General features: G+C 37.4%; 3 protein-coding genes across 8 annotated transcripts; 1 reads left to right on the top strand and 2 right to left on the bottom strand.

Moving 5' to 3' along the window:
* Positions 1-258: 258 nt before the first annotated feature.
* Positions 259-4,979, bottom strand: Hlh54f (basic helix-loop-helix domain-containing transcription factor HLH54F). The gene is made up of 3 exons (XM_076314503.1): positions 4,845-4,979; positions 3,028-3,354; positions 259-697 (listed from the first exon to the last, which is right to left on the bottom strand). The coding sequence occupies exons 2-3, from the start codon at positions 3,349-3,351 to the stop codon at positions 500-502; spliced, it is 522 nt and encodes a 173-aa protein (XP_076170618.1). The 5' UTR covers positions 3,352-3,354; positions 4,845-4,979; the 3' UTR covers positions 259-499.
* A 2,368-nt stretch (positions 4,980-7,347) lies between these two features.
* Yeti (yeti) lies at positions 7,348-24,194 on the top strand. Of its 4 annotated transcripts, XR_012992395.1 has the most exons (4): positions 7,924-8,521; positions 8,594-9,551; positions 15,367-19,039; positions 24,020-24,194. XR_012992395.1 is itself a non-coding variant. In XM_076313979.1 (3 exons), exons 2-3 carry the CDS (start codon positions 8,167-8,169, stop codon positions 9,106-9,108), a joined length of 870 nt encoding a protein of 289 aa, XP_076170094.1. In that variant the 5' UTR covers positions 7,348-7,610; positions 8,145-8,166; the 3' UTR covers positions 9,109-10,395. The 4 variants fall into 4 exon arrangements, 2 of the variants coding, with proteins under 2 accessions (XP_076170094.1, XP_076170093.1); XM_076313979.1 differs by lacking the exons at positions 15,367-19,039; positions 24,020-24,194 and adding an exon at positions 7,348-7,610 and having other exon boundaries at positions 8,145-8,521; positions 8,594-10,395; XR_012992394.1 differs by lacking the exon at positions 24,020-24,194 and having other exon boundaries at positions 15,367-22,035.
* On the bottom strand, positions 8,181-16,414 carry LOC143148077 (uncharacterized). Of its 3 annotated transcripts, none has more exons than XM_076313977.1 (10): positions 16,083-16,414; positions 14,648-14,984; positions 14,394-14,558; positions 13,691-13,759; positions 11,825-12,134; positions 10,824-10,921; positions 10,667-10,750; positions 10,500-10,599; positions 10,373-10,428; positions 8,181-8,320 (listed from the first exon to the last, which is right to left on the bottom strand). In XM_076313977.1, the coding sequence occupies exons 2-9, from the start codon at positions 14,698-14,700 to the stop codon at positions 10,399-10,401; spliced, it is 909 nt and encodes a 302-aa protein (XP_076170092.1). In that variant the 5' UTR covers positions 14,701-14,984; positions 16,083-16,414; the 3' UTR covers positions 8,181-8,320; positions 10,373-10,398. The 3 variants fall into 3 exon arrangements, with proteins under 3 accessions (XP_076170092.1, XP_076170090.1, XP_076170091.1); XM_076313975.1 differs by lacking the exon at positions 8,181-8,320 and adding an exon at positions 10,066-10,195 and having other exon boundaries at positions 16,083-16,412; XM_076313976.1 differs by lacking the exon at positions 8,181-8,320 and adding an exon at positions 10,112-10,252.
* Positions 24,195-24,534: the final 340 nt, after the last annotated feature.

Below are 24,534 nucleotides of genomic sequence, written 5' to 3'. Positions count from 1 at the left end.
CGATTCGATTCTTCGTCTGTATCGTATCGTGTTCCATCCAAGACCAAATTTAACAGAAAATTTGGACTCACGATGTTGAAGATTAAAATTTCCGTGTTCTAACAGCGCGAACGTTACTCGATCGTTACAAATTTATTATACTATTTTTTTTATCATACTATTATACTTTTTTTTTTTATTATATCGTTACACCCGACCAACGATAAAGATAAGGGTATCAGTGACGTACAATTGTAGAAATACTTTATTGGACTAGTTCTTACGCTTTGGTTATAATAATGATTACAATAAGGAACGATATCGTGACAATCATTCTCGAAATGTTAATCGTTCGATCAATAAATAGCGGAACAATAAGGCACTCCGAAATAAATATAGATTCCAGTGGTTGTTAATTTGGCACCGTTGCAACCGACAGGAGGTTCCCTTCGTAAATAGAACGTTGTTCGTTCGTTGATAAGAGAAATTTCTAATCGCTTCGCGTTTCGAACGAGCGGTGCTAGAAATAGGAGAGCTGGGGCTCGTGATTGTGACGCATTGACATGTTCTGATGTCCAGGATGATGGAAATTCGGAATCTCGTGGGCTCCCTGCTGACCACGGTACTGATTAGAACTCGGCGACGTCGACGACGACACGTTGCAACTGTTGTTCATCAACATCGAAGCGTTGCCGCCTTGAAGAGCAAATGGCCACGACTGTAACAAGAATTATAGAGCACCGTCTATTGAGAAACCTCCTGTAGAATTTCTACCACCTCGTTAATTACTGGAGGAATTATTCTCGAAGACGTTACGAATTGCACGCGAGCTGGTAACATTTTTTTCGTCCATTTACAACGAATGGGATACCGTTGGTAAAATGGTAATGACGATATCGTGTGAAAAATAAAATTGCGTAATGTTACGAATGTTAGAAAAATAAAATTGAAAGTATAGTTTTGTCTCGATAAGGAGTAGATATTTAAAAAGGTGACATTGGATTTATGAAAAAAATTGTCACAGGATTGAAACAATAAACGAGAAATACATCACTGGTATTTAATTATTTTTATACGATTGAAAAATAATTATCTTGTACAGTTTCGCTTTTGTAAGCATTTAAAGGTTAAAGGAGAAAGATGAGAGTTTTCGAGAAACGATTGATCAGACGGTCAGAAAGTAAGCTTTTAGAAAACGAATGCAATAATTATTTACAGCAACGATTATTTTACACGAATTTCTTCGATATTTCGTATCGATTCGTTCTTTTCACGAATCTCTTTGCGATCGTTTTAATATAGACTCTTTCTTTCATCGATCAGAAGCAGAAGCACGAACAGAAATAAAAGCCGAATTATCTTGCAACGCGAGAGGAATAATAAGACGTCGCTCTTCAAATAACGGAACTAACTTAGAATTAATGGTGGAAAGGGTGGGTGGAAGCTTTGAAAGTGATTTGGTCCACCTGGACAGACGTAAACAGAGAACGGCGTCCGCGAAGACGACGCTCGGCGTTGCGACGCCGACTGGATCCACCTGGATCCTTTGTTATTTTACGAACTCGTAATCGTGATACCAAAAATTGCGATTGCACGAAAAAGAAGAGAGCCACGAACGAGAATATCTTGCTCCATTTAATTGGGAATTCTTCGACATCGATGCCTTTTTAATGTACAGGGTGTTCAGAAGATATACGAGAATAAACTTGACATAAGAGTAAACTTGACCTGTAAACGGAACTCGCGAAAAGAAAGAAGAGAGAGTTTCGTGAAACTCGGTTAACAACAAAAGGTTGTTTCGTTAAACTTGGTTAACGAAAAGGTCGATTCGAGGACCATTCTTCGCAAACGCGTAAAACAGAATGGAGAAATACCGGTCGATTAAATATGTGAAATATAATTTTGTTCTTTCGTCGATACTTTTTGCGTTCTCATCTAATATCAATCTATTCGATTTTCAACTAATTCCGAGTTGAGAGATTTTCCTAGAAGGTATGTGCAAAATAATATATACATTCCCCCTTATAAAATAGTTTACAATATAATAAAAGTAATAGACAATTTGAGGTAATCTAGAGTTAAGAGAATGGAAAGATTTTTCAGGAAGACATGTACAAAACAATCGAAATTCACTGATTAGTATTTCCTCTTTCTTCCTTATATAGTAGAAGACCGTATGATAAAAGTAATTGACAATTTAAGGTAATCCTGAGTTAAGAGATTTTTCTATGACACATCTGCAAAACGATCAAACTTCACTGATCGTTATTTCTACATTCTCTCCTCTAAAACAGAGGAACACACGATAAAAGTAACCGACAATTTCAACTAAACCTGAGTGAACTGATCGTTATTTCTACATTCTCTCCTCCAAAACAGAGGACCACACGATAAAAGTAACCAGCAATTTCAACAAATCCTGTGTTAAGAGATTAAGAAAGATTTTCTAGGAAGAAATATACAAAACAGTTAAACTTCGTTGATCGTTATTTCTACATACTCTCTTATAAAACAGAGGACCACACGATAAAAGTAACCAGCAATTTCAACAAATCCTGTGTTAAGAGATTAAGAAAAATTGTCTAGGAATACATCTACAAAACAATCGAAATTCACCGATTAGTATTTCCCATATTAGTATGATAAAAGTAATTGACAATCTAAGGTAATCAGGAGTTGAGAGATTTTCCTAAGACACATCTACAAAACAATGAAACTTCGTTGATCGTTTTTTCTCCATTCTCTCCTCCGAAACAAAGGACCACACGATAAAAGTGACCAGCAATTTCAACAAATCCCGAGTTAAAAATCAAGAAAAATTTTCCAGGAAGACATCTACAAAACAATCGAAATTCACCGATCGTTGTTTCTCCGTTCTCCCCTCCAAAACAGAGGACCACGCGATAAAAGTGACCAGCAATTTCAACAAATCCCGAGTTAAGAGATCGAGAAAGATTCCAGTCGTACATCGAAACAAAAAACAACGAAAATTTACCGATGGTTGTTTCCCGATTCTCTCCAGATTAAAAACACAGAATCGGAACTTACCAGTGCCAAAGACAAGGACCTGGTCGTTTCCGAATGCGCATCCCCATCGTCCCTGAGTACAGCTCGAAGATGAGCGATGTACGTGGCGGCGAGACGGAGGGTGTCCAATTTGCTGAGTTTCGTGTCTGCGGGGACCCAAGGCAGCGTGGTCTTTAATCTGCAAAACGCCTTGCTGAGGACTCTCATCCGAGCTCGTTCTCTCGCGTTCGCCGCGTTCCTCGGTGCACGGTTACCAAGCTCGTCCTTGCTGTACTTCTCCTCCGAGACGAAATCCTCCTCGTCGGCTTCCAAAGTCGGCGTCGAGGCGCGTCGTTTCCGCGGCATGTTCTGCAATCGTTCAACCACGATTTATTATCGTCGATCCTTTGGCGACGAAACGCCTATCTCGACGTCCTCGCTACCACGATTCTCGGTTTGGAGAAGCTCCCGCCGTGTGGACCGTGTTACGTTTCTGATCATTTTATTTAACCGTTTAGCCACCACGATCCTACTTCGTTGGAACGTCCTCGTTGAACGAGGCGCCGCGCCAAAAGTGTGCAGATTGCGCTCGTACGGTCGTCAGCGTTTAGTACAACGTCTCGAACGATTCCTTTCGCGATGATTTTTGAAAAATAGGAACATCTCTTTAACACGTTCAGCCTTTGATCGTTCCGCGTGGTCTCGCGTGGACGAATTCTGACTCGATGATCTTTTGTAACGTTTTATTTCGATGCTCGTAAGACGAGGGGAACATTGCACAGTTATGATTCGTAATATCTGAGAATATCTGGTACGTGGAACCGAAATAGAAACCATAATTTAAGTAAGATTGACAATTCCGTGTCTGTAGACTAGATAGAGTGATGCGTTTTCCTTTAGATCGTGCAATACGAGTGTTGGTCGTAGTCTAGGCTGAAGGAGTTAAAAGAAGGTATTTTTTCAAATTTTTAATAAATTTCTTTCGATCGAACATTGGCGAACGCCCGTGGTACGTAATGTCTTCTAATATATAATTTGAATATTGCATCGGGGGTTTCGTTTTCGAGAAAAATGAATTTAGATATCGAAATGAAACTCTCTCTTTCGTTTGAAAATCGATCTAACATGCGTGCGCTTAACTGGTGATTTGCATAGTAGATTTCACTACAAGGCGAATACTACGATTTCGTGTAGGATTTTTTATACGTTTCCTGTCGATACTTACCTATTAACGCGTTCTTAAGAATGCGCGAAAGACACTTTAAACGTATCTAGCGAAATCCGTAACGCTGGTCATTCAAGTGCATTTTTCACGAAAACAAAGCCCCCGATTCGATTTTATCGTTCTATATTTTCCTCCTATTCAGAACCGTGAAAATCTCCCCGACCCTATCAGTACCACGAATTTTTGCCCACAATGTACACATATGCATTTAAGTGCAAGCTACTGGACTGATCTCCAAATGCATCTTTCTCAAAAAACGCAGTCTCTCGTGCAAATTTCTTATTCCATATTTTACTTTTGTCTCGAGCCGTAGAATCTCTCCGATCTCGTCCGTACCACGAATTTTTGCCCACGGTGTATACACACATACACCTAACTGCTCACACGTTAGATTCATCTTTAAACGCACTCGTTGCATTTAAGTGCATACGCGTCAGATTTATCTTCGAATTCGTTTACCTCGAAAACGAAGCGTTCGATACGATATTCTTACTTTACGTTTTCGTCTTTCAGACACTAATTTCTCTTCACGGTGTACACGTGTCGATATCACGTGATAATCGGCACCTCGTTCACGCGACGCGTGGTAGCGAACGCGTCGAAAGGGTTGCGCGTCGAGGTTGTGAAAACTTGCCAAAGAGCACCGTGAATCTTCCAAGTGTCCACGAAGGAAGAGACGGTGCGACGAGATTCCTTCGGTATACTTCCGGTTCGGTATACTCCGCACTCGATTGAACGCAGCATGCGAGAGGATCGAAGAAAAAGCGCGTCGAGGTTCTTTCGTCTACTCGGGGATCGTATGTCGTGAACCCCTCACCTTGTTTCTTCTGTTTCTTTTTTTTTCTTTTACTTTTTCTTTTCGACGAGAGATTGTTAGTTTCACCGGGAATCGTTGGAATGTCACGATGGGTCGCGAGGCTCGCGCGAAACTAATTGTACGTCAAAAACTCTCAACGAAGAAGAGTAGAACGAAGAGGAGAGGAACCAATCGAGGAGAGACGAGACAGAGAGGAAAGAGGAAAAGAACATTGGTGGAGAAGAGGGAGTTTCGAGACGCCCTGAAAATCGGGCGGAGCTTTACGAACATCGAGTTTCTCTTCGTTCGGCGTGGCCGCGTCCTCCTCTTGCGTTTTTCCCGAAGATTCTCGTCCAATCGTTTCGTTTCTGCGTCATCTGCAGCCACCTGGTCCATCCTTCCCTCTTCTCATTTTCTTTGAAACACACGGGCGATTAGTGCTTTTTCCGGACGATGGTTGACCTTTGTTACAGGTCGGTACGTCTCTTCCGGATATCCGCGATGTTGCTTCGAGGGTTTGCTTCACGGAACGTTCCTTCTTCGGTTCAACCCTTTGGATTTTGTTAGGATAGCTCGTGGCGAATTTCTCGGGGACTAAACGCCACGATTACGAGAACCTCGCGTTCGTGTTCCTTCTTTTACGATAGAAATAGGTTCTCGTGATACTTCTGCCAGGGAAAACTTCTTACCTTGAGAACTTTTTTAAAAGTTTTCCTTTCTTCGAGAACAGATATTTTAGAACCGTTTTAATAACAGTTCCGTGGGAAGAGTTATTTCGGAATTTTTACTGGAAAGAAGTTTCGTGAAACAAATGAAGTTCTAATTTATAGTACGTTCTGGGTAATAGTTAGTAAACGTCCTTTGAGAGCACGATACCGCGTTATACGCAATATAGCGAAAGTTAGCGAAAGATATGAAATAAATAGTTTCAGATACGAACGATATGAAATAGAAAGTAGAAAAATTAGTAGTTTCGCGAGAGGCATTGGACAAGAGAGCGAACTTGTAAAAAATAACAGTTAAATCATTTTCGAGCGATCGAGACATTTTTGCCATCAATGAAAACGGTATGTGTTTCTGTCACGCAAGAATTTTTTCTTTTGTTTCTTGTAAATCGTATGCAAACTAGTACCTTCGTTTATTTGTTCTTATAAAAATACGTAGAGTATCGCTATAACGAATATATATTGCAATGTAACTTTTCTTCGCGTTTTTGAGATTCCTGAGTTTTAAATTTCACACAGCGCTGAAAGTATTGATCGGTCGATCAATTTTACTATTTGAATTTTATTAAAATTTCTTTTTGTTTCTTTCGTTTATTTGTGCCTTATTTATATATTTTACGTTTGCTTCGACTTCTTCGAGTACTTTATTCGTTACGAACAACACTCGTGTAGTTTTATCGAGGAATAATCTTTTTCAGATCGTTTCTTCTGTTTCTCGCTCTTTCTTTCGCTATTTCTCTCTCTCTTTGTTCTGCTTTCTCCATTCAAACGTTTGTGTGAAAGGAAACGACCATTTGATCTATTAATCCGGTTAAAATCCTCGTGAACGGGCTGCCATCCATTTCGTCGAAAGGAGGATTCGAAATGGATCCTGTAATACGAGGTTTGCAGTGACCCTGCTGATCCTACTTAACATCCTGGAGAAGGAGCTGACTTATTGCTCGACAAATTCGTGAAAGTTTCTCTGCAATTCGACACCTTTCCATGTAATTGATCATGCACCCTTCTCGGAGTATTTATTAATGGGGTATCTCCATACAACAAGACTTTCCAAAAAATGTAAGCTAGTATTTTCATTATTTTATTTATTTAAATTTAAAACCAATCTGTATACAAAGGAGTGTAATTTAAATACAATCGATTGTATTGAAAAACTTTATGTGCGAAGAAATAACGTTAGATTCGTTATCGAGTAATAATAAAAGCTATGTATAATTTATAAAATATTTAATTCTTTTATATTGACTAGGCGCAAAAGAAGAGTTTCTATTTGTTGGTAAAGAAAAATTTTTTTTTAAATGGATACAAATGACAAAATTATTAGATAACGCCTAAATTACCCCTAAATTTTTCAATGTTCGATTACAATTAAGTGCACAATCGTTCATAGATGTCGACACTGTACTCTTCCGAGTAAAACCACAGCGAGGTATATTTGTGACAATGATAGAAGTCGTTTGTTTTATTCAGTTGTAAATTCTTCGCTGAACTTTATTGAATTATGTGTGTACATATTTTTCATTAAATGAAAATGTGTATATAAAATATTGCAAGGATTACCTTGTAATTCATACTTTCCTTTCGGATGGCGCTCTATATGCAAATGAAAATGGCCGATGTTGCGCATCGAACGCATTCACGAATCGTGTGGCGATTCGTGTTTTTCGGTCGTTAATTTTTGCGAACTTTTCACGTGTAGTTCTTTTTATGTGTTTACAAAACGTCAACGATTTTCATCCGAAGTGTATTAGTGCCCGTCGAATAGGTGTCAAACGACGTATCTTGGACGATATTTCTAATAGTCTGACGAAAGTTCCGGAAGGTGGTTCGTTGAGTAACTGAATTTTTTGTACGAAAGGTTGTGTGTTTTCAGAAATACGTAAGTATCAAAATAACAAAAATCAATATTTAATTAGATTATCCACTTACCGTTATTTGTCGATCTATATACATTGAAGAGGTTAGGATGTATATTTGTATACCAAACATGTTAAAATTAAAAATTTTAAAGATGTTTATTACGTATACTTTGTATATCATAAAGTTCGTATCATTTATAAATATAGTATGAACTTAGCTATTTTCTTTTACTTTGTTGCAAATAACAGAAGTAAGTGTATATTTTCGTAATCGTTTATTGTTAAGGCCTATCAACGATCGATAAATCTAATACAATAGAAGTAAGGTAATATTTTTAGTACTAGTTTAATAATATTTTTGTTTCTCTGTTAAATATTGTAGATACAGTGTTGAATACTTGTGTGTATTTTGATCCTTGGAAAAATCTTTAGGATCTAAAAGAACTGGGTTGAAACTTTAAAAAATATTCAAGTTGCAATACGAATTATGCTATGTAATATTTTGTTACACGATTCAAATTTACTTTTATTCAAGGTATAATGTTTTGTTACAGAAACTTGACCAGTCGAGTGAATATGACAGAGGAACAGCAGTTACCTTCCGATTCCGATGTAGACGACGAAGATTATGTTCCAGATGGTGCAGATAGCGAGCCTGTATCGGAAGTAGAATCCGAAGGCGATGCTGAGAGTGGTCCTGAAGACGAGAATGATGAAAACAAGAGGGAAACTATAAAGAAAAGAAGGAGAAAGAGAAACAAGGTTACAAAATCTAAAGTCAAAAAATACAGAAGAACAGGAAGAAACACGAAAGATGAAAGCGAAGAAGAGGAAGAACACGAAGAAAAATCCAAGGAGAAGAAAGATCTTACCGAAGAGGAACAAAAGAAAAAAGCTGACTCTCTTTGGGCCGATTTTATGAAAGATACAGGTAAGTTATTAAGTCCTATTGGAATATTTGGCAATGTTGTTATTTGCATATTTATATTTTTATTTGTTGAAGCAATTGTATCTAAATCAAAGGCACAAAATTCAACGAACAAATCGAAAGAGAAGTCGCCGCCTTTAGAAAAGCCAAAAGTAGAAGAAAAAATAAAAATAACTAAAATATTTGAATTTGCTGGAGAAGAAGTAAAGATTGAAAAGGAAGTGTCCATAGACTCTGCGGAAGCTAGATTATCTCTTTCTTCCGCAGAAAATTCAGAGAAAACAGGAAATTCTACTTCTTCTACAGGGAAAACCTCTGGAAAAGGAAAGGGTTTTAAAAGATCTGGTTTAGGAGGTATTTCTTCCGTTCTCGGTCAAATAGGGAAAAAGGCAAAAATTAGCACATTGGAAAAATCCAAATTGGATTGGGACAGTTATAAAAAAGAAGAAAACTTGGAAGAAGAGATTAGTACGCATAACAAAGGCAAAGATGGGTATTTAGAACGTCAAGATTTTCTGCAGAGAGCAGATTTACGACAATTTGAAATTGAAAAACAATTACGTAATACCAATAGACGTAGTACCCGGTGAATTTATATTTTAACGTTTACACGTATCTTTTAATAGTGAGAGATGATATTAAAAGAAGTACTGTTAGACTTGCCAGTTCCTGGCGCTTATAGCATATATTTAATTCCTCGAACTCTCATCAATAACTCATAAATTGTATAAAAATGCGGTTGTCTCGCGTAGCTTGACAATTGGCTAGATCTATTTAGGAAGCGGTTGAGAGCCAACTCTGTGAAAAGAGACTGATCATTCCAATGTATTGAGAATAATACAATATGTTACGTAATAGTTTAATTTACCATCTGCGAGCTTTGCCTCGTTCCATTATATTACAGAACTTCGCATCGAAGCAGGATGTTTGAAGCTTGATGCTTCGGAAACCAATATATTCTAATAATACAAGCTCCAGAAACGTTTTTATTCCGTTTCAGTGAAGAAAGGATGATTGACACAGTATAAATAGTGTACGTATTTAATAAGAATCCGTTTGAATGATGGATGCATAGGTACGAGTATGTGTCTTAGAAATAATCATGACAGTAGTTTCATTTACGATCACTGCCTTGGGCATGTCGTGCGAAACGTGTTATTGTATTTACGAACAAGATACACGACATAAAGACACGGACCGTTCATACAAACGAAAAGCTATAATAGTAATTTTATATTTTCTCAGCAATATCTGTATCCACTAACGATATTTAATTTCAAACCAGAACATGGCACATCTGCGCAATATAATGTTTCGATATAATTTAAACGATAAAGTAATCGGAAATTTTTACATCACGACTCAGGTTACAATTTCTAGAATACGTGCAAAATATATCTCGCGTATTTGCACGAAACATTATGCTCGTGGACTATTTAATGTCGTAAAATAAAAGATGAACGATAATATACAACACTGTTTCGTATTCATCTTTATGTATTGTATCTTAACTTCATAGAATTGTACAATTGACAAGGTCTACGCACATGTGGCCAAAAGTAAAATCGTGTAGAATGTTTAATATTTTTGTCGTTTATGTTGCGTCCTTCGCTTGGTGATGTACTTGTTTTTTTTTTTTTTTTTACCGCAAAGCAGATCTTTGCATCGTTAAATGTTCTGTAAAAAATAATCCTTTGCATTGCACACTGCTTAATACCTTCATGCAGTATCGATCTATAATTTACGTTCATATTACTTAATAATTAAGTATACATGTCGTTAGTTCGCAAATCGAAGATATCTTCGTGAGTAATTATAACTGATTTTGTAAACAAATACAAACGAAATACTTACTAGAAATACTGATCCATTGTTAACCTTTATTTGCGAAACTTCACTTTCCTTCTCTCCTAAAACATATAAACATTCTGTATATTTACATAATCTTATACCTTTGCTTATATCTTTTGTGTGTACTTACAGGCCCATGTCGATCTTGTTTTTTCGATGATAGTTTCGAAATTTTAGAACATTTTTGAATAGAACACGTTCTGCGTTCACGAGGATAATAACATTTAGGACTAAAATAAGATGGTTTTAGGAACTTTCCTAACAATAGCCTTTCAGTCGTGACTTTTAGATACTGACTATTCACAATGGGTAGTTTCTTTCGAATTTTGAACTTTTCTACGCAGATTGGAAAATCCTTTTACGATTACATTTCGAGACGATCTACGTGTCAATGACGGATAAATTATTTTCTTTTCGTTACGGAAAGAGTACATACTATCTAAATAATTCTAACTTCGGAGTTGACAAGCAACGACAGCAATTGGGTGACGTTATTTCTGTGGTAGTTTGATGTGTCAGACTGCTTGAATCTCTTGTTTCGCTTCGCTTTCTCTGAAATGACATTTTCATTTGATCAAACTCATCGTTTCGTCATTGTAACCCGCTATAAATTTTTAACAAAACGTAGAACAATTACGAACAGAGTATCTCTAGATAAATGTTGCACGTACAACAATGACAAGTGTGCTGACAATAGCAAAGATCTTTGCCTTTAAATGGAATATTGCATAGATTTGCCTTAGCATTGGAGAAAACATTTCGTATCTGAGTAAAAATTAATTGTAATACGTCTATCGATTTCTTTACTCGTTTAAAACACTTCTTTTTCGAAATATTTTTTATCGGGTAATTTCACAAGTCTTTACGTATTTTTGTTTACGTAAATTATATTCGCGAAAAGTACATAGAAATACACAATCGATATTAATCATCCATACATACTATACCATCCTGTATAATATTTTTCCTCGTGTTAAATTAATTCATCGATGTGTGTATCGGAAATCGGTCGGTTCGTTTCCAAAAACGATCAATTTCAATATATCCAAATCGTTGAAGATTCTTTAATCTTTATCAAACTCGAACCTACCAACTCCACCTAATAAAGATTTCCTAAAAACCGTATCTAATAAAAATTTTTCTCGCGTTAATTTTTAACCGATAAAAATGAACCATCTTGCTCGAATTCGCTCGGACCGATAGAAGACCAAAATTAACACCGTTTAACGTCTTGCGATTTAATTTCGTAGAGCCACGTTTACGTAAGTTTGCGTTCAGTAAAAAATACATGCGATCAAATACACGAAGACACGTGAAATGACCTAATATTGCCACAACACCCACTTCCGTGTATCTTCTACCATTTAGCGATTACTTGGCGCGTTATTTGTCCAGAGACATCCGCGAAAGAGACGGTGGGAGGTTCCAACCGTTTAAAGTGATTTTCCATTGTACCTTGTTGTTTAAACAGCAGCAATCGTTGTACTTTGAAAGAATCGAACACACCGAAGGACACTCGCAGTCCCCCGAGGTCCGTGAAGTGGATCGAGCTACTCTGACGCATACACAAAGAGGCAGAATCTTCTTTTTCCGATCGCTTTCTCTTCTCGCGGACTTTTTACGCCGGGAACGAGATCTCCTTTCCTTTTTCGTTTTTGCCGAACTTCGAGGTTTGTGTGAATCGCGGCAATGGCAAATCGGCCTCTTAACCGGTCGTGAAACTTGCCTCGGTTTACTCGACTTCACGGAGTCCTTGCTACTCACGCTGCGATGTCAAAATTAACAACTTATTTACAGAGTTCGTCGATGAATACTCACGTACGACGTTTTACACGGCAACGCTCGTCATTATTCCGATGAATTTTCATTTTTTTTTTTTTTCGTTTTACCGTCACGACGGTTATTCGTCGAGCAATATTATTTTATCGCGAAACGTCTTCAGAGTACTGTCGCGTCGGAAAGTTTATTTAAAAATTAAGTGGAACGTGGATGTTGCCATTATCTCCGCGAGTTTATTTTCTCATTCTAATCGCGTCTGAAAGCAAACATTTCTGCATTAAGGGGGTATTCCGGTTTAGAATTTCGAAAAAATTGATTTCCTTTTTCTTTTTTATATTTTCTCGATGTAACTTTGAAAATATTTTTACAAATGGATTTTCTCGATATTGCAAAGTTAAAGAAGTTATAGACGTTTAAAGAGAGTAATGTACAGTTTGAAGCGTGCGTAATGGAAACTTTAAAGGGGTTTTTCTGGAATCTGCATTTTTTAGACTGGTTGATAAAATATCTCAAGTTCCGATCGACCGATTTATTTCAAATTTGATGAGAATCTTCAACGAATGTTCCTTTATCGTCAAAACTCCGGATTTAAAAATTTGACTAGCTTTCTAGCGTACTAAAGGCAAAAAAAGGTTACTCGAATTTCAAAAGCCTCCATTTTTTATAAATTTTTTCCAATTTCTTTGGAAAAAAATCAGAAAGAAATCGATGTCTTTTGAATAAATTACCGAAACATCCCCTTAAGTGTAACTATTATTTTTCTCGGACAACAGTGTAGATATTCCCAGAGAATTGATTCGAAATACAAAAATAAATAACCGTTTGGAAAGTGTACGCTAAACACTCATCCTTGTCATAATTGAATATAATCGAACACCGTTGGCAAACTTTTTACGAAATTTTTTAGAGAAACCATTAATAAGAATCGATTTAATATTTATCTAAGAATCCAATAGTCATGCAAGCTCGAAAACGACAATCTCGATGAAAATGATTCTTTCATTGACGTATTGTACTCTTTAGTTTGCACAGAGTCTTCGTAAACTCGAACGACAATCTCGAGGAAAATGATCCTTTCATTGACGTACTGTACTCTTTAGTTTGCACAGAGTCTTCGTAAACTCGAATAACAATCTCGAGGAAAATGATCCTTTCATTGACGTACTGTACTCTTTAGTTTGCACAGAGTCTTCGCAAACGCAACAGAGGTATCCGAGAGTGTACAGTTTCGTGTGCCTCGTTACGTGCAATTTTAAACAGGTAAAACGATAATCTTTACTTTTCCCTACACATAGAGTCATTCGAATAATAACGAGCCGTGCCGCGTATCGCCGCTTATGTATGGTTATCGCGTTAGGTAATGCGTCAGGCAATATTTCCGAGTTTACTATCGGTAGCCTGCTGATTCACTGAAATGGCATGGGAATGAGAATCCTAGAGAATGCAAGGTTGTAAAGGATCTGTTGCTTCGTGCGACGATACTTCTAACGAAGCATGCAACTGGATGCAACAATAATTGTAATTTATTTATCATCCTCTCACCATATCGTTTGTTGGCCATTCGTCGACGTTGAAGTTTCTACGGTTAGCTTCGAAGTTTGACAAGTTTTACTGGAAATAACACGAGAACCATTAAACGCGGAACACACTGTGCACGACACGTTATTAATTTCACGTTTGTTTCATTTCTTGCAGAAGAGAAACACGTTAGAACCTCCATTATTCGAACCAATGTAGGAGAGAATAGTTCGAATAAGAACAACCACCTTTTCGATGTTAATTACTCTGTGTTTCTAGACAGATAACGAAAATATCGATATTTGAAATTACTAAATTTTACCAATAAAACATGTGTACAAACACGTCAATAATATACACAATGATTGTTTCACGTATCAGAAATGCTTCGAAGATTTTTAATAAAAACGTTTCCATTCTTTTTCTATCGCTTGATAATTTTATATTTTCAACTCTTCTCGACTCTTTAATTTGTTCGACTCTTTAGTTTGTTGATTCTAATTTTTTATTTCTATATATGCAGAAATGGCTGGATACCATTATTACATATAAAAGCGTACACTTGTTTCGTATTAAATTGTATTGAAAGAGTGTTTCGATAATAAAAAAGGCACTTTACGTAAAGATGTTCCGTTTGGATAATCGAACATTCTAATAGCGAATCGTTCGAATAATAGAGGTTCCACTTCGTAGTTATGTCGGTTATACGCTACACAATGGTTGATACTTTGTGCAAGTCTGTTTCAGTCCGTTTATTTTCGTTCTTTTGAAACTCTTTGATTTAGATTTCTTCCTTTTCTGTGTCGTCGATGTCTTTGAAGTAGTGGCGACGTGTTTGGGAGACGGTGTTTCCTTTGGCTCTTTCTTCTTAGATTTTCGTGGTTTTTTCTTACTGGCCACGAATGAACGAAAACACGATGAAATTTTGAGATTAAACTATTTAACGCGCACAATGTAGTTTTACAATACTTTTCAACATACGTTGCAAATCGTCTATTCGTTGGGCAAATCGGGTCTTCACATATTTTCTCCATTTTCTCTTCCTGTTCAAATGATATTTTCCGAAAACAATATTACACGCGATAAAATATTTATTCACTCGCACTGATTTCTCGTTAACCTCTTGTTGCAACAATGGATGCTACCTACCTATTTCAATATTTCCTTCTTTTTCTAATTTTACGCACATTTTCTACCAGCCGTTCGTTCATTCTATTAATCGATATAGTTCATTGTCGATGCTGATTTACAATCGTAATTGTCGAACGAATTGTCATTATTTTTTTTTTTCTAACCGAAGGTTTAAATTCTATATAACCTATTGATTTTATGGTACGTTAGATTGACAGGTAACGCGGCACGAGAGTTTTTTTCCAAACGATTCGAGTTCAATTATCGCGAAAGCGTGCAATCGTATCTCGCTTACGAGATACGTTCGCATTAACTGTACTTGGATTGAAACACTCGTGTCAACACAATTATCTCGTCGTCGTATCGGCGTTAATTAATCGACCGATTAAATATCTAGTTCGTCGTGTCGTGCGTCGTGAACAATTTTTTTTTAGAAGAATAGAAAAGTTATCGGAATTTTTATTCTCGATTTTTTGTACATTCGATGGATAAACTTTCTCGATAAACTTGTATATATATCTTCGTTTCATCGATATTGTTAACTGTGATTAAATACTTTTATTTTACAGGGAATTCACTTTTTCACCCACGTGATCGGGAATGATATGGAAACGTAACGATCGTCGTGAAATTCAATCGCCATTCGCCAGCTTGGATCAAACGTTACGGAGTAAAAGGAAAGTAGAGTAAAGCGGAATTAACGAACGATGTTCCACAAAGTCTATATAATCGTCTGTATCGGTAACGATTACTTAGCGAGTCGCGAGAGAAATACTGCGATACTTGCGAAACAGATGTATCGTTGGGTATCGTGTCGGTGGCAAAAAGAAAATTACCAGAGAAAATCGAAATCGCGGTACGAGATTTAACCCATTTGCATCATTAGCGTATATATGCGCGAAATTTTCCTAGTCGTTATCACCAGAACGTGTATATACGCGCGTGCACATTACGAGTGATGACCGAGAATGGAACACGGTTAAATCGCGTTTTTTTTTTAATTTTCCATTCCACGTTCGGAGAGTTCCTCTGATTTATCGCTGAAATACACAGATCGTACACGGTGATCGTATTTTCTGACCGAAAAGAAGAAAAAACACGTATACGCGTTGTATGCTTATTATAATATTATTCACGCTTTACTTGTACGTTATATTTTTAATATCGGTCTCTTATTACGTACTCTTTCTTTATTTTCCATCGTTGAAAGGTCACCGAAACACGAGAGCGAGTCGATACTTATCCGCGATGTTATAAATTTTATTCGAATACAAATAGAAATCACCTTGCTTGAACATGCACTCGACTTATTGTTACACGAACTTTCTTCTGCTTTCTAAAAAGAACGTTTTCGGTTGAACAGCGAGTCGTGTGAATAGTTCCCTTCGTTTATCGGTTCGGTTCCTTTTGCACGTGTAACGTTTGCGTATTTAAACATTTTTCAATCTGTTCGTAGACGCTTCGTTACGGTGAAACATTGTCTGTATGCTGAGTCGAAAGTCACTGATTAATCGATACACCTTTGGTCACAGAAGTCGAATAAGCGAACGTTGTTTGCTCTTCTTTTGCACAAATAGAAAACGGAGCAGTCACGATTAACAGCGAGTCAGCACCGACTTATGTGACCTGGCAGCAACTTGTGTAGAGATAATAATATGATAGCCGCGTATAGTAGGAGTGCCGATCTTGAACCGATTTTTCAAAAGATTCGTCTCTCTATCGATCTTTCGTTGACCAATTTTGTCGCGAATCGATTTTTTCGATCAAAATCGGATCGATTTAAAAAACAAACACATCGTTTTCTCTTTTTCTAAATAAATAATACGGGATACGTATACCGATATTGAATCGATGTTTAAAAAAAATCAATTGTTTTTACTCGATGTGTTTCTTAGATTTTGTAACAGATCAATTACGTATATCTGAAAAATCAATTTTCAAACTTTCCATTTACGTGAATTTGAAAAATCAATTTTTCCAGCAATCTCTTCCAGTCAACAGTATTTTTTTACAAAAATACACTATCGACGGATAATTATCGACTAACCCTCGCATCGAGTTCGCGACGCGTTTTGAAATATTCGTACCCAGATGAAGCAAAGAGCAACTCCAACGAAGACAAAGATATATTTTTCATTCTCCGGTGCGATGCAAATGGGTCGAAGCACTGGTCCATCGCGCGAGAAGATTTCCTTATCCGTGTGTAATCGCGACCGTAAAAAATGTACGATCCGGTTGAACGGTGGATGGAAATCGGAGCGAAACCGACCCAGAAAGAAAGCGTACGTTCGTTGGTTAGCTCGAATTAATCGAGCGGGAACTCGTGGTCCAGCGAGTACGTATAAAAATGGTAGAGGTAGGGCACGATTTTGATCGTTCGTGGTTTTCGTTCGCTTTCGTTCCTCAGTTTCGCGTTAGGTAGTAATCGTAGTACGTGTCGCTGAGTCGAGCCGCGATCCATCTTGGGATCAGTCGCGCCGAAGATAAAGATGAAAGGCGTCGAGCGAGTAGCCGAGGGGGGTCAGAGGAGCAAGATCGGTGCGTGCATCGTCTTCGTGTTCGACGCGCGTGGAAAACGGCAGCAGGAATATCGACGCCAGACTGGCGGCCGTTAGTTGTGGCCTTGCCATCGGCAATTTATTCACGAACCGGAATATCTCTCCAGCCAGGTCCAACCTCCATTCGGTCCGGAGCAACGTGGGGTGAAGCACTCCTCGCGGGAGAGTGCATTCGTTACTTTCCCAGTTGCACGGGACACGACGCGACGATGTACATGGCGAGATTAGCTCGATGATTGGACTAACGACTCGCGCCTCGACCGTCCAATCATCTCGTCGACTAGATTCTAAACGATTTCGCGGAACCCTCGCGCGATGGAAATTCTCGAAGAGTCGTTGTCACCGTGGTCCAGGAAATTGTTCGCCTACGGTGAGATCTCGGTCTCGGATTCTTTTCGACGAACGCGCGACCATTTCCCGCGCGTAATGTACTGTGCACGGCTCGCGAGATGTCACTCGGATGAACACAAGGAGACGAGAGATACCGTTCAGTATACGGCTACGCTCCTATCTGACGTCTTTTCACGATCTCGACGACCAATCTTTACAATTTCGAGACTTATCTTTGCATTCGTGTGGGAGAAGATGCGACTGATTGGATCCGTGGTGGTTGCAAGTGACTTCTCGTGAACCGTGCACGGTACACGCGGGTGGGTTTTACGAGGTTTGGAAAGCAGGGGAAACGCGACCAAAGTTCTCGATTGGGTTTTCTAGCTCGATGTTAACGGTGTAGTTGAGATTTTTAACGGTAAACGATTCTTTGGTGTGCTATCTAAAAATGTATCCGGATGGAATTCGTGTAAGATGTTACGGTGTAAAGTATCTCAAATTGATTTTTATGGAGAAAATAAAATTACGGACGGTGTTTCGTTATCGACGGGATTTTCAATTCTCGTCAAAGTAGTTGTTCTTAATTTAAAATGTCGTAACGTGAAGTATTAGAAAGTTGTACAGTTTGGTTTCGATTATTATTGTAAACGTTTCATTGATATTTATGCGTTGTTATTATACATTTGACAAGTGTCCGAATAGTGTATATCGATGCCAAATTGTATACCAATGATGGTTTTTCGTTCAAAGTAGAATAACACAGAGTGGAAAAAAGATCGTATATCATCTTTTAGGGAATCGTTGTAAAGGGAAGATTTCGATCTTCAAATGCATAGTAATCTTAGACGCGTAAAATATTTTGTAAACGATTGGGAACGGTTTGAAATTTTTCAATTTTTTTCGAGAGAATCATCTTTATTTTTCAATTGCTCTCTTGTGTGAGAGAATTTTCAGGTGGACTAAACTTAGGGTTATTAAAGTAGAGAGTTCAACCTTTAAAGCGATCCCATAAAGGTTATTGTATGTTCATTTTTCACAAAGTTACAGCAGTTCAAAGATTGATAGCGTTCCGTTCAAGCGTCCAAAAACTTTTGAGCGATAGTGTATGCCAATGTATCAGCGAAGTTAGGCGACCATCTATTATATAAACATTGCAACCGATTGTTTTATATGACTTCTATACAGAAACAAGTATTACTTTTCGGACAATCCTCGTATAATGGATCACAACGAAGGAACACGCTGAGAGTATGTTTTGGCAGATATTGATATTGATGCGATCGTTAGTTGAGGGACAGATTTATCAATATTGTTTATTAGAGAAAAGTATTGCAACGAACGCTTCGTAGTAAAGGTACTTATAAAAGAAACAGTAACTAAAAGTGTATCTATACATAGGTATCTGTTAATTTATCCCCTAATAATATAATTAATGATTTTGCTTCTTTGAGTCAACGTAAGTACTGCATGGTGGATATTATAATAAACCTACCTCCAGATTGAAATTATTTAATTTTCCTCAATTCAAGGTAATCTAGAAACACAGGCATAGAATTAAAAACAGAGTATTATTTAAAAGGAGAAATATTAATTCAATTGGAATCTCTGATATTTAAAAATCGATATTTGCATATTTTGATATTCCACGACCTTACGTATTTAATTAAAATTCGTAAAAATAATGCTACAAGTGTAAGAGATCGGTGTTATGGAAAAGCAACAAGAGGAAACGGAATATTCAAGAACCCTTAGGTTTCTTCAACATAAGCTATTAACCCTTTCGTGCTGCTGGTCATCATTTCCTATACACGCCAGTCGTAAACTAGTCATAATTATTCCAACATCGATCGTGTTTTCCTTTCATGGATTATGTTTAAGATCGATACACTACTTGGAATCTTCTTTTTTAATTCATTTATTTTACGTCGCGTCAACTTCAAGTCATTAGCGACCATTATTATAATACATTGCGTTACAATGTATTTTTGTAGAAAGATTATAACTTATAACATACATCTTATTATTTATACTTAACATTGTATATTTCAGAATGGAATATTTATCGTCTAGAACCCATTGGGTACAAATAATACTTACGAATTTAGCTTGTACAATATTCTTTCGAGTTAGAATTTTCACCAAATAGTTAATTTGAATTCTTTTTCCCAAACATGTTTCGAAACGGATCTGAATGAATAATATTCGTTATAATTGCAAGAAAGTTGGCTCCTGTGCACGAATACGAATAAATAATGTTCCCTGCTTCTACCTGCAGGCACGAAGGGGTAAAGTTGTGGTTCGTCCACCGTTAAGGATAATTTAAGGGACCGTAAGGGAATTACGGTCGTGAACATTACGATAAATACCAAGCTTGCAAAACGTTACAATGAATTTTTGCAAGACTACCGTGGCTCGATTTAAAATTCTGCATTTTTGTCGAAAATACCGTGCAAACGTGTACGGTGTTATTAGTGGTAATGTGGGAGGAATCGCGACGGAATAATTTACACCGCCATTGCGTCCAAGACGTAACGTTCGAATATGTCGTCGTTTAAATTTAAAACCCGCTCCGCGCCGCTCGTAATTTCGATGCATATTTTACCGCGACACGCGTGTTCCGGTAGCGCGCGCACGCGCACGCAAACACGTTTCATTGCGAATATTGTTCCGGGGCGTTAATAATTAAGAGGCTAGTCTTGATTCTTTCCGCTCGAGGACTCCTCCGCGATGAAGAACTAGTCGCTCGACTAGTAATTTCTCAAGGGGATATTCCGGTCTAAGAAATTGATTTTCCTTTTTTTTTTATATTTTCCCAAAGTATACAACTTTGAAAATATTTGTGCCCAAGGATTTCCTCGAGTTTGCAAAATTAACGAGGTTAGAGGCACTTGAAGAGAGCGGTGTACGGGCTAGAGTGCACGCAACCGAAAACTTCAAACGCGTTCTTCGCGAATCTGCGTTTTTCAGACTGGCGGACAGTACATTTCAAGTTCTAATTGACCAATTCGCCTCAAATTTCGAGAGAATCTTCGGTGAATGTTTTTTTTTTTTTCATATTTTTTTCTAGCACGCTAAAGGCGAAAGAAATAAAAAAAAAAATTGGTATTCAAACTTCACGAGCCTCAATTTTAAAAATTTTTTCTAGTAGTTCATATCGTAGTCACTTTTATATTAATAGAGATGCTAGTTTGGGGTTTTCGTTTCGCGTAAGCAGCCTTTCGAGCCAATTTTTCAATGCTTCACCTAAAATTACACAACAGCAGTTTTTATTCTTTTCATTTATAAAAAATTGTGAATCTAGCGTAAACATGGATAAATACATGTACGAAAACTCCGGACCGGAAAATCTTATAACATTTTAAGAAAAGAAATGAACAAAAAGTGAATATTTTTCGGCTGAATTGTCAGAATACTCCCCTTGAAGCAAACACTCCGAGAACTTTTTGTCTTCGATATTTGTCGCACATATTTCCGTTTTACAAGACACGTGACGTTTGAACGCGAAGTCTTGCGATTTTCCACGGTGCTATAGACGCGAGTCGCCGCACGAAATTCAATGGCGAACGAGAGTAGCCTTTCGTGCATAAAGGTTTCGCACGAAACTGTTAACCGTTTGAACGTCAACGCGCGAAAGTATATTCTTTGTGCCTTTTATTCGATAAACAGTAACGGGCAGCAGACCGTGAACTTTACAACGCATTGTTAACAGCTTTTGCGTTCCTCCGCGAATAGAAACAGAAACTTTGCTGACGCAAGACGAGAGTGGGGGAAGAGAGAGAAAGAGAAAGAGAGTTTTACAAAAACAATTACGGACGAAAGGAACTCGCCAGTTTTCATGGAGCCGCACAATGGACGCAAAGAAAAGGTCCTCCCACTCCGTGTTTCGTTGAATAAATTACGAGGGGATCCAAATAAACGCGCAGACTCCCAAAGCAAATTACATGTATTTGATTACGCGGGGAATCTGGGTGCAAATTTACGGAACGAATCGCCGGGGAGCTGTTATTTTCTGCGCAGAAGGAAGGGAGTCGTTTCGCGTGGCATGAAATTATAATAAACGCGCACGGGGAAAGACGACGGGTTTCGTTGCGTGTCTCGTTACGGGGTGTTTGAGTTTTTCCGGCGACAGAGTACAGTCTGAAATTTGTTTCGCGAACGAAGGCGTGTGCACCGAGTACATTGTACCACGGTTTACCATCGGAAGATGGTAAGGACTTTGTATGAAAATTTTCGTTCTATTTCGGACGAACAAAATGTATCAAAATGTGCGATAAGTGTATGAAATATTATATACTTAAAAATTATATTTATAAAGTGTATTAAAACTGTAGAAAAATATCAAGCTGCAATTAGAAATTTTGAAAGTGCAAGGTGTTTGTAAAGTTTCTGTATATTTTGAGGAAGTAATAGAAATTTTAGGAATTTCAACGAGAGAAACGTGCAACGAAGATAAGTTTAGTAATATAGAAAAAATAATACGTGAATTTTACGAGTTTTACAAATACAATATTTACCAGAGGAAAGCTACAACCGTGAGAAACTCACGCGTACGAATAAGAACTGATAGATTGCTCGGTATGTTTTGTCGTTCGATAAGAAATGGAGCTATTAGGTTCTTATTTTTACTTTTCTAAAGATGGTACTATGTTTGATGAATGTGTGTGAAGTTTCGTGTAGATCTGTCGACTCGTTCGTATATTTATAGTTGTTCAAAGTTCAATTGTAACCATATTTTTTTACAATGGAAGAAACGAGAAAACTTACCGAACAACCTAGTATTTCAGATAACTCAAGCTTGAAAATATTGGAGGATGTGTCTAGAAATACTACAGAACATTTTAAACTGTCCAATGATACGTGAATCACGCCTGCTTCTAATTATTCAACGTATCTTACTATTTTACCACTTTACAAATGAATTCGATCGTTTCTCCGTTAACCTAATTAAATAGAAACTGTGCAAACATCTTGTATTATAGTACAATATTTCTTGTCATTTTAATATAGAAACCTTCAACATAAATGTGTAACCTTTGAATTGAGAAAACGTCGCGAGAACACGTTTTACGACACGTTAAATCTGGAAACTATGACTAATTTTTATAATATTATTTTATCAGAAAAAAAGAAGAAAGAAAACATGGTTCTCAGGGACGTTTCTTTCACCGAATCGCAATATCTTTCTTTCCTCTAGTCAGCCATGCATATGCAAGGAATGACTTCGTTACACGTCCGCTGTTAATTTACATAATTGGAAGTGCGACGTTTTTTGTAGGGCGAGCAGAGTCTGTCCAGCAGCGCGACAAACGGGGGTTAATCGATGCTATATCCGTTCGAGACGCTTCCCTCGGTAAATGTAATTTCGGCGCACCTGAAGGAATCTGCAAGGCAAAACCAGATCTATTTTCATCGCGGTCCCTCCTTCGCGATCGGGAATTCACTCGGGTTTCGAAGATTTTTTCGACGAGGCCACGAATAAAATTCAGTGACGTACGCTGGCTCCTTATACTGGAATCATTCGCACACGATCATTCGATACATTTTTATTTAAACGTTCGAATAAAATTCAACGACCGCTTTCTCTTTATTTCGCTAAATATTACCGAGTGTATCGCGCGCCCCAAAATTTCTTGCTCGATCGATTTCAAATTTGAGTAGCTCGTAGAAGAAACATTCAACCATAGAGCGATCAATCATCGGCTTATAATTTTAAACATTTCCATTTTTTAATTATCTTGGAAAAAAAACCGAAAGACTGAATTTTTATAATTTTTGAAAATTCGACTTCTCGGATGCTGATAGATAGATTAGTTTAGATTGATAATCGTGATTATTTTCAAATCAACGGTTCACCTAAATTCGTATATAACCATTGAGACAGAAGTTTTGTTCCTATCTTGAATTAATAAAAACAACGAAAAATTGTTTTGGAAAAGTAATATACCTTTTATTAAATTACATTACACAAGATATATTCTATTACATTTTTACTCTGCTTCAACTATTCCTTCGGGGAAAAAAAATTATAAAACACCCTCCATTTTCGGTATAAAGTACATTAACGGTACAAAATATATATCAATTTGCAGTGCATATAAATCAAACGGGACGTTACGAAATAAAATTAAATTATACAGTAGAATGTACGGTCGGATATGTCGCGATAAAAATTAAAATCTGTTGCCGTCATAAATTGCGTGAAACCGAAATATAGCCCCGATTTGAACAAATAAACATGAATGAAAATAAAAATAAAATAATATAAGAAACCTCTGTAACGTTCGGAAGATACAAAACCAGTACGGAGGACATATAGAAATTAATTTTTTTACAGGTAGACGGATTTTTCTATCGTGCGTTTTGAGGGGTGCCGCTACACGCGAGTACACCCCTCGAATACGCCACTGATAAAATTCCAGGAATTCCTTTTGCCAGAAGCAGACTAGACGAGAACAGCAATAAGATTGATTCGCACTACCAGGATTCCACTGTCTGGTTTCACCTTGCGTGCTGGCCAAGCTGTCCCGACTTTAAACTTTATTTTCTACTTTGTTCCGTCACAGCGAGCGTTTGTTGCACGAAATTGAACTAACAAGTGTTCCAGTTTTCGCAAAGTTGAACGGAACTTCGTGAAAGTCACTTCCAAGAGATAACTTTCGTACTCTGTTCAGAGAAATTTGCTGTTCGGTTGCCGACTAACATCGGCATTAATTAAACCTGTACCGATTCAATGTATCGATCGTTTCCCGATAAAATACATTTTTCGAAATACATCCGTATTTCTCGAGTACTTTCACTCTTATCGTAAACGATGTACCGTGTTTATTACATTTTCTCGTAATACTTTTA

This window comes from Ptiloglossa arizonensis, chromosome 6 (assembly GCF_051014685.1).
Source record: "Ptiloglossa arizonensis isolate GNS036 chromosome 6, iyPtiAriz1_principal, whole genome shotgun sequence".
NCBI classification, from domain to species: Eukaryota; Metazoa; Arthropoda; class Insecta; order Hymenoptera; family Colletidae; genus Ptiloglossa; species Ptiloglossa arizonensis.
The sequence above is the reverse complement of the archived record's forward strand: the minus strand, read 5'-3'. Positions and strand labels throughout refer to the sequence as shown.